Here is a 10946-nt window from a genome sequence, read left to right as displayed (position 1 = left end):
TGGTCTTCCATGTTTGACCACATCTCCTTGTGGAGCAGCCTTGTGGCACTCAAAGAAAGAATAAGCAGGCAGACTTGATAGCGTATGACCATATAGTGGGGCAGGAGGTCCCCCTCGGTCAAAGACCTGTGGGGGGGGAAGGGTGAAAGCAAGAGGGAGGAAGGAACGGGGGGACACAAGTGATAGGATGGCAATTGAGTTGTAATCTGAATAATTTAATAATAAAAAAAGAAAGAAAGTGAAGTAAACATCAGAAGATGGAAAGATCTCCCATGTTTCTGTATTGGGAGAATCAACATAATAAAAATGCCCATCTTACCAAAGGCAAGTTACAGGTTCAATGCAAGTCCCATCAAAATACCAATATAATTCTTTACATAACTTGAAAGATCAATTCTCAGTTTCATACAGAAAAACAAAAACCCCAGAACCATTAAACCAACCATGCAAAATAAAGGCTCTTCTGAAGGACACTCCTGGATATCAAGCAACAATAATTAAAACAGTGTAGAACTGGCATGATTTGTCACTGGAATTAAATAGAAAACCTAGAAATAAACCCACACACATTTAATTTTTAACAAAGAAGTGAAATCCATATAGTGGAAAAAAGATAGCATCTTCAACACATGGTAGTAGTCTAACTGGATGGCTACATGTAGAATAATGCACCCTGCACAAAACTAAAGTCCAAGTGGATTAAGCACTTCAAACTAAAGCTGGACACACTAAATCTGTTAGAAGAAAAATTGGGGAAGAGCCTTGAACTCATTGACATAGAACAAAACTTCCTGAGCAGAGCACCAACATCCTAGGCTGTAAGATCAATGATTAATAAATAGGATCTCATGAAACAGAAAGCTTTTAAGGCTAGGGAAACAGTCAATGAAACAAAATGACAGCCTACAGATCAGAACATCTTCACCAACCCTACATCTAGCAAAGGGATAATATCCAAAATATATAAAGAATTCAAGAAATTAAACACCACCAAGACAAATATATCAATTAAATAGTGGGGTGCAGAACTAAATAGAGAACTCTAAACAAAGGAGTATTGAATTGCTGAGAAACAAAGAAATGGTCAACATCCCTAGTCATCAGGGAAATTCAAATCAAAATGACTCCGAGATTTCATCTTACACCTATCTGATTGGCTAAAATAAAAATTCAAGTGACAGCACATGCTGACAAGGATGCAGAGAAAGAATACTCAACCATTGTTGGTGGTAGTGCAGACTTACACAACCACTTTGGAAATTAAGCTGGCACTATCTCAGGAAATGGGGAATAATTCTACCTCACAACCCAGACCAACCACTCTTGGGTATATACCCTAAAGATATTCCAAAGTACAACAAGTACATTTATAGAAGCCATATTCACAATACCCAGAATCTGGAAACAACCTATACATCCCTCAACTGAAGAATAGATAAAGAAACTATGGTATATTTACACAATGGAATACTATTCAGCTATCAAAAACAAGGAAATCTTGAAATTTGCAGGCAAGTGGATGGAATGGGAGACAATCATCCTGAGTGATGTAACCCAGACCTAGAAAGATGTACATGGTATATACTCACTCACAAGTGGATACTTTCTTTTTTTTTTTATTTTATTTTTTATTTATTTATTTTTTTTAAATACATTTTTATTAATTTATACATATTACATCTCAGTTGTTAGCCCATCCCATGTATCCTCCCACTCCTCCCTTCCTCCCACTTCCCCCCTACTCCCCTCCCCTCCCCTAAGTCTGTGTCTGAGGGGGACCTCCTCCCCCTGAATATGCTCATACGGTATCAAGTCTCTCCTTGGTGACCTATTATCTTTCCTCTGAGTGCCACCAGGCATCTCTGTCCAAGGGACATGTTCAAATATGGGGCACCAGAGTTTGTGTGAAAGTTAGATCTCCTTCTCCACTCAATACTTTGAAAGTGGTATTGTAGTCTGTTTAAGATAATTAAGTAATGCAAGCTAATTGCTAGTTGATCAAATGATGGTCATGTCAATTACTAGTCAATTTTTATCACAAGACTATACATCCAAGTTTAACAGATAGATTTGATTCTATATACATATAAGGTAAAATAGATAAGGTCTTCAAAAGCCTCAGATACATAAAGAATATACCATTTAAAGAGGTTTTAAAAATTATTTTACGGCCTATATTGTCCTTGGCTGGTGCCTTAGTTTGAGCAGGACCCCTGGGCCCAAATCTGCCTATCATAATGTTCTACTTGTAGGTTTCTAGGACCCTCTGGATCCTTCTATTTTGCCATTCTCCCATTCTCTCATCTAGAGTCCCACTAAAATGTCCTCCCATCTGTCTCAGTTTCCTGGTAAGTGAAAGCTTTCGTGGGACATGCCCCTTGGGCTAATATGCAGATATAAGTGAGTATATACCATTTGAGTCTTTCTGCTTCTGGGTTAACTCACTCATTACGATCATTTCTAGCTCAATCCGCCATAAAACTTTAAACCCCTACCCAGATCTAGCAAATGGACAGAACATTCTCCACAGTAGAGTGGAGAGTGGGATATGACTTTCTCACATACTCTGGTGCCTCACCTTTGACCATGTCCACTGGAGGGGGAGACCTGGTGTCACTCAGAGGAAAGACAGCAGGTTACCAAGAAGAGACTTGATACCCTATGAGCATATACAGGGGGAGGTAATCCCCCTCAGGAACAGTCATAGGGGAGGGGAATAAGGGGAAAATGGGAGGGAGGGAAGAATGGGAGGATACAAGGGATGGGATAACCATTGAGATGTAACAAGAATAAATTTTAAAAAAATAAAAAATTTATTTTAAAGATTCTTTTACAACAACAGAGGTTAACTCCTGACAAGACCCAGCCTATCTCAAGGAAGATGAGGTGCATCAAAGAACCTCCTTATAGAGATGGCTTTAAATGTGGCAAACAAGCTATTGGCCAAAATGCCTTCATTTCTACCCCAGGCATAATTCTGCCTAAAATGGGCAAGTTTTGCTGCAAGCAGTGTCGATGCCCAAACTCTGCCAATGTGTCTCTCAGATATATTGAGCCAGATGGCTAAAAGTAATGCTACAACATTATACAGAGTTTGGAGTTACTGTTCAAACAGCAAACTGTCTCTTTCATCTTCTCATTTGGGAAGGTGCTAACCTGCATTCCCTCTATACTCAGTTAATTAATTTTAATCCTTCTCAAGACCCTAATGGGCTTGAAGACCAGATAATTTCATCTTACAATTAAGACTAGATGTTTAGGGGTTAATGTGTTTTTAGATCTAGATAGATGTTTTAAGTTGACAGAGATGAGATATTATAGATACTGATTTACATTCAGAATTTTATACTCACAAGATAGGAAATATGTTTTTCCAAGGTGGCCAAATACAAATAGCCAAACCACTTTGAATGTTACCTTTATATAATTCCTGACTGTTTCATGGTTCTTCTTGCTGTATATAGTTTATTTTATTTATGTGTAGTAATATAAATGTATATGTAAAAAGAAATATAATTAAAATTTAAAAAAGAAATATGCTACTGTTACTTATCTTCATTTATTCCTGAACCTTCCTGATATGTTACAGTATATGGAATCAACCTGGTAAAGTTACATCTCTCCACTGCTGGTGATGGAGTTTTCAGTATCTATGCTGCAGATATTGATCCTGTTCTTTGATATTCTGTCTGTGGGTAGGCAGATCTTTACTGAATTCAATTCAGGAATGACAGGCCGGCATCCTAATCTATCATTAGTCTTAAGTAGCACGATGAAGGACTGTCATCCTGTATCCAACACTTCCCAAAGCATGCTAATTCTTGACTATAGGAGCCTTGACTCGAATGAGCACATGGCACTGAAAAAGAATCTAACCCAGTTACTCATTTTTTAAATTATGGACCATTTATTCTTACATTCTAAGCTCTTTGTTGTGGGAAGATAGTCTACAAGCTACTGAAAGAGAAATCTGGACAGGCAACAACCCAGCCACAAACCTTTGACCTACTTTGCCTATAAGATGTGCTGGGGCAATGGAAGTGCAGTACTTATGGGAGTGACCAACAAATGTGTGGGTTATCTTGAGGGCTTGGGCCACAAAAGAATTCCCACGTCCTACAGTTCCTTGATGGCCAGGAACTGGAGAATTGAATCCATTCCATTTACCTATGGTAAAACAAAACACAACTGGCTAAAGAAAGGAAGAAAGAAAGATAGAAATAAAGAAAGAAAGATAAAAGAAAAGAAAGAGAGAAAATTGATAAAATTTATTCCTAATGATGTTCTTCTAAATTCATATATTGGTGTGTTCTCCAGTAGTCATCAGAGATGCTTCCTCTGGGAGCATAGGGGAATGTGTGCAGAGGCCCACAATCAGCCAATATGTGGTTAGAGAGTCAAAATTGGGGGTTGCAGTTTGGTTCTTCCCTTTGGAACTCAGTGTACCCCATAAAGAGCCTGACACTGTAAGAGTCAGATAGGATGGAAGACACCAGGAGAACATGGCTCACCAAATCAACTAAGCAGGGCTTATATGGACTCTCAGTGAATGGAAAGGCAAGCATGGAGCCTGCATGGGTCTGTACCATGTCCTGTACATACACATTGTGGCTTTTAACTTGGTGGTCTTGTGAGACTTCTAACAATAGGAACTCTTTTGCCTCCTCTTGAAACTCTTTTCCCCTTATTGGGTTGCCTTGCCCATAATCAATATGATGGATTTTTGCCTTGTTTTATTGTATCTTGTTTTGTTCTGTCTGGTTATCATCTCTTGGAGACAAGCCACCAAGAAGAGACTTGATACCCTATGAGCATATACAGGGGGAGGTAATGCCCCTCAGGAACAGTCATAGGGGAGGGGAATAAGGGGAAAATGGGAGGGAGGGAAGAATGGGAGGATACAAGGGATGGGATAACGATTGAAATGTAACAAGAATAAATTAATAAAGGAGAAAAATGAAAAAAAAAAAGGAAATTGGAAGGGTAGTGGATCTGAGGGAGAGGGCAGGTGAGGGGAATCTTTCCTATGTATGCTGACATTAACTGTGTTTGGGATGTAATGTATGAACAAACAATCTATTTTAAAGTTTTAAAAGTTCACAATAAAAGAAAGGAAAATGAGAAAAGCACATAGTAATTGTCCTTCTGAACCTGAATTGTCATTTACCATGATGATCTTAACTTCACTCCTGAAAAATATTTGCCTGTGCACATACAGCATGTCCCCTTTATTCATTTATTCATTATGGAGACTTCCACTTGGTCAATAACTGAAATACTGTAAATAGTGCTATAATAAAAACGAATATGGCAATCACTCAGTGCTATGTTCCTTTTTGTCCCCTTTGAGAATGTGCACAGCAGTATTCTAGCTGGATTATGTCATAGTTCTATTTATCTTTTTCAACTGGGCATTTTTTATCTTAATTATTATACCACATGATTTCTATGAATACTTTATTTTGATGATTCTTCCCTGCTTCTCTTGTCACCCCCATCAATTTTTACTATTATGAGTATTTGTGTTTTCATATGAGTCTAAGAGTTGCTTTTCTTGTTCTATGAAGAGTCATAGAAGTTTTGTAAGGCTACATTGAACACATAGACCACCTTTGACAGCATGCAAAAGCAACAAACCCTTATTCTTTTAAGCCTCTGTGATTTCATTTAATTTATCTCATTAGCTAAATCTATTATCGCTTACCTGAAAACTTGGGCTCCTGGGTGATACAAAAAGTGATGTATGTGTGAACTATTATTTTACCTGATTTTCCCAACTTTGCATAGCTTTTTACATATCTAGTTTTAAACACTTACTATAGACAATTACACAAATACGTCAAATATTTTATATTATTTACTTGAATTTTATGTTTAAGGATTAGATTTTCCTAAATATCAATTATACCCCTGGACCAGAGAAAATAGATATGCTGGTGAGGACAGAGGAAAGCACAAGAAATCTAAATCTTACACCTTAAAAGAACACGGGCAACTAAGAAATGTTGAGGGTGAAAGAAATGGTATTCCCTGGGAAAGAGCATACCACTTAGGTATAGAATAGCAAATGGCTATCTCTGAAAATATGCATAAAGGTAACATTATAACCAACAAGGCCATGAATTTGAATGAGAGCAAGAAGAAGTACATGGAGTTTGGGGAAAGGAAAGGAGAGGGAAATGTTAATTATATTACAATCTCATAAATAAAATTTAAGTTTCAAATGAAACATATATACCACCAGGTGTTTTGAAAGAAATTAAAGGCTTTCTTGGGTATATTATGGCATTGGATATATGCTAACTGCTTTGTAAGTCATGAGATAAATTTTATGTTTCTCATCCCCACAAATTGAATTGCTCTACCCTCAGAAGTTCAATAAGTGCTTTCTAAACATATGTAAGATATCACCTTCATCATAGACTTGCTTCTTACACACTTAAGGGCATGTCTTCCAGCTTTGTGATTTGTTCTAGTGACGCGTCATCTTTTTTTCAAATATATTTTCACTTATTTTAGATTCATACTAATCTTTTGTCTCAGGGAGTCTATTTTTCTCTCCATGCTATTTTGATTTTTCAAGGTTTTCATTGATAATTCCTATTTTATTATCTCCCATTGGCATATTTTCTTCCTCACAACATGTCATTTTTTGAAAACATCTTCACACAATGAATGAAAATGATGCCACTTGCAATGCTTAGTGTTGTACTGACAGTTCACTATAACTTCTCACACATACTCCCATGCTTATTTAAATAGATTAATCAATAAATTCCTCAGAATTATTTAGCAACAAGGGGCTATATTCGAAGTCACTGAGCTACCTCCTGGGAAATGGAAACTATGAGACAAGACTCTAGGACCCAAAGCAATTTGGTCTCTTCTGTGGCTTTCGTTCGGGGTGGTCTACCAAGACTCGATCCCACAGGAGCAGTCTCCCCAAGATCATTGTCTTCACAAGCTGCTTCACAAGAATAAACATTCAACATATTCTAGGTCCTGTCTTTTGCAGGTACACCAGAGGAGACAAACATATTATATCCCCCTTCTCTTCACATTGAAGGTAAGGGAAATATTCTTCTATCTCTTGACTTGCAAACTACTGATACTATTAGAAAAGTGATGGCTTTATCAATAGACTCTAGCATGTCAGAAATAATTTAGCCCAGAACTCAGTGTTTCTCTGAATTCACTTCAAAGTCCAGTTACTTTGACTAAAATATTAATAACCAATCTTTAAAAAGTGTTAATGTATGAAATATTTAAATATGGTTATGTTTACAGTTTAATAGAAGCTTTGTCCTCGTGTGGGACCTCATCAAATCCTCTTCTGGGAAGTGGATATTTATTGTTAATATCCCACCTACAGCAGATACATAAAAATGAGATAAGAAAGCCTGCATTATCCACCTTCATGGGTTTCATGCATCAAGCCAAGTATTTGTTGCCTCAAAATTTATTAACACTGCCCTACTAGGTTAGTATTAGCTTCACATCTTTAAACACAAGGAAAGGGAAATTTATATGAGATGATCTTCCCAGTGGATTATGCTATTGTTAGGAAAGTAAGAGTATAACTGGGGTGTTCGGTATATCAAATCCATAATCCCCCTTTATCTAACACTAACTAGATGCTAGCAATGATGTTCTAATTTAGATTATCTGGGTCTTGAGAATGTGCAGGGGTAACCATTTTCATATCAGGCTTGCCTACTTATTCTATTTTTTCTAAAGAAGTAAGGTGGAGAGGAATGTGCTTACATTGTACCACACATCAAAACCATGGTGTGGAAAGTACTAAAAATAAATGAGAAAGAATACTTGAGACTAAAGGCATCATTATTCAATGTCCGAAGTGCTTTTGTAAAGAAAATGTGCCTATGTTTAGAAGAGGCAGAGCAGATAGAAGTCATATGGGTGACATTTGCAGTTAATCACAGAATGAAATTTCAGATAATCCTATCTCCTATTACTGAAGCAAGAATTGGAAATTTCCCTATATTGTACATTGAGGATGCCCTGATGTCCACTATCTTTCTTAAGAATTGAAATATCTGAGGAAAAGTACACTAGATATTTTCTAAAGTCTCTTTCAACACTAAGAATTCATGACCTCTCATAATTTCAATGTGCATAGTTAATTAACAACCCTATTATGAATATTAAGTTTGCTGGATTTCAATAACATTATCAGACTTCATAATTCTTGTGTGGACTTTAAACCCCTCCATCATCAGACAAGAGGTAGTAGACTAGCACTTAGATGTTTGTTTATTCTATGTACCAAAATAGTATGTTCTTAAGTAATAAACTGGTTCCAAGCTGGAGTTCAAATATAAAATGTGAGGTTTTTTTTCATAAGGCTCCTGAAAAAATTTGTTATGAAATAATCTTAAAAATTAAAATAAAATTACATTTAAAGCATGTTTATCTATTCAATGTGGTATTCTTATGCATAATATAATTTATCACTTGCCATGATGTTAAAGAAAGATAAAAATATAAACAAAGCAGGAGTTTGTCCTTGAACTTATAGATGATTATAGAGTCAGATTTTAAGTTTTTTTTATTACAATACCATTAAATTTCAAAATAATAGCTTTGCATAAAGTACAGCTATCATCTCCACTTTTCAAACAAAGAAAGTGAAATTCAGAGAAGATCCATATTCTCCAGGCTCATGGAGTAGCTAAAGAAATAAACAAATCTTAACATTCCCAACAAACATTGGTTTCATACTTACACAGTACCCTTCCTTCTGGTACTGTATGAAACAGGCAAAACGCTAAATGAGAAATTATTTAAAGGGTTTCTATAATTCAAAGAGAACATAAGTGAAGCAGAGTTCATTTCTTAACTATAGAAATAACTGAGATCCACCTATGCTGAAGACCCATGTGGTATTGACAAGGCTTCCGGTAAATAATATTTGTGGTGAGGAGGAATCGTTGAGAAGAGATTTCTTTTTTAAAGAATATATTTACTAAAGCCCAATATTAAAATTTGGTGGTTTAAACAATGATTTTTATGTTATTTTGTTCTGCTTTGCCTTTTGAGGAAAATCCATTTCCCCCTTTAGATTTCACATTTTCTCTGGTAAAATAGAGGGAAATATGTGAAAATTCTCTGCATTGGTCTTCTATAGTCCTGTGCAAACTCACAGAAGCTTTTCTTGCAACTCTATTAGCTATGTTCATGTTTTTAATATGTTAAGATAAAACCTAATACAAAGGTGTCATACCTCATGGACTTTATGCCTCAGAAGACTATATATATATACACACAGTTTGTGTGGATAAATGGATGGAATTCTTCCATTCTTCCCTACCATTCCTGAATGGTTTTTGTTTCAATATTTCCTTGATTCTTGCAAATTAGTTTACATAAGTAATTTGTTGCTGTATGTCTTCTGAAAACACATTCCTTTATCCATCCGTTTCTTCTTACGCTTTTGTTTAGTATTCTTTCACCCCTAAAGTGCAAGTAAAAATTAACAGGTAGGTTTGTACGTGAACAAATTTAATAACAACACAAAACAAAAGATCTACTCTATTTTATTTTGCAGATAAATCTAGAATTGATTAATGAAGTAAAACCATTGCCTATAAGGTAAATATATCACCTATCTAACACATATTTTTCCACTGTAAAGAAAACATTTGTGGATTCAATGACCTGGAAGAACTACTCAGTGTTGATGGAGTTTGTGTTCCTTGCCTATCCCAACCGCCTAGAGCTATGTATGCTCTACTTTATTGGAGTCAGCCTGGCTTATGCATTGATCATCTCTGGGAACATCCTTATTGTAGTCTCCATCCAGACAGAAGCCCGCCTACACACGCCTATGTACTATTTCCTTGGCAGCCTCTCAGGGATAGAACTATGCTACACTGCAGTGGTGGTACCCCACATCCTGGCCAATACCTTCCAATCAGAGAAGAACATCACTCTATTGAGCTGTGCCACTCAGATGGTCTTCTTCATTGGACTTGGTAGTGCTGATTGCTTCCTCTTAGCTTCCATGGCCTATGATAGATATGTTGCCATCTGTCATCCCTTGCAGTACCCTCTCATCATGACTGTAACTCTTTGTGTTCGCTTGGTTATGGCTTCTGTGATCATTGGCTTGTTCCTTTCCCTACAGCTGGTGGTTTTCATCTTTTGTCTGCCATTCTGTCAGGACAGGGGAATAGAACACTTCTTCTGTGATGTGCCACCAGTGATGCGCCTTGTATGTGCAACAAGTCATATCCATGAGCTCTCTGTGCTAGTGGCAGCCACACTGGCCATTGCTGTGCCTTTCTTTTTCATTGCTACTACCTATGCCTTGATAGTAGCTGCTGTGCTCAAGCTCCACTCGGCAGCTGGTCGTCACAGGGCCTTCAACACCTGCTCCTCTCATCTCACTGTGGTGCTGCTGCAGTATGGCTGCTGTGCCTTCATGTACCTACGCCCCTGTTCCAGCTACCATCCTAAGCAAGATCAGTTCATCTCCCTGGTTTACACTCTGGGAACCCCATTCCTCAACCCTCTCATCTACACTCTGAGGAACAGTGAGATGAAAGGGGCTATAGTGAGAGTTCTTACCAGAAATTATCTCTCCCAGAAAATTACACAATAGGAACAATCAAATATAATATGGTTTAGTCCCACCCAAAGCCAATCCCTGTCCTAGTAAAAAAGTATATTTTCTCTGCTGATGTTGAAATGATCAGTAACAATAAACATAAAGTACCTGAATGTTTTCCTATGCATTCTGACATTCTTTACTAAGTGCTGCTTTAGGACTGTGTTTTGTAAGAAAGACATAAGCAAGTACATGAGCAGAAAGTAATGGTAAGTGGCAGGTATATGGCCTAATAGATCTAGGTATTAGGAAAACTAGGTTATTACATAAGTTTTAGAAAAAAGATAACAAGAATGTCTGCAGCACGAAGGAAAGA

The 10946-nt window shown here is 37.0% G+C and overlaps 1 protein-coding gene across 1 annotated transcript; it reads left to right on the top strand.

Moving 5' to 3' along the window:
* Positions 1 to 9673: 9673 nt before the first annotated feature.
* Positions 9674 to 10624, top strand: LOC311609376 (olfactory receptor 10W1-like; the record flags this gene model as incomplete). The annotated part of the gene is made up of 1 exon (XM_084802445.1): positions 9674 to 10624. One exon carries the CDS (start codon positions 9674 to 9676, stop codon positions 10622 to 10624), a length of 951 nt encoding a protein of 316 aa, XP_084658571.1.
* Positions 10625 to 10946: the final 322 nt, after the last annotated feature.

This window comes from Acomys minous (genome assembly GCF_964271855.1).
Source record: "Acomys minous genome assembly, chromosome: 2".
NCBI classification, from domain to species: domain Eukaryota; kingdom Metazoa; phylum Chordata; class Mammalia; order Rodentia; family Muridae; genus Acomys; species Acomys minous.
The sequence above is the reverse complement of the archived record's forward strand: the minus strand, read 5'-3'. Positions and strand labels throughout refer to the sequence as shown.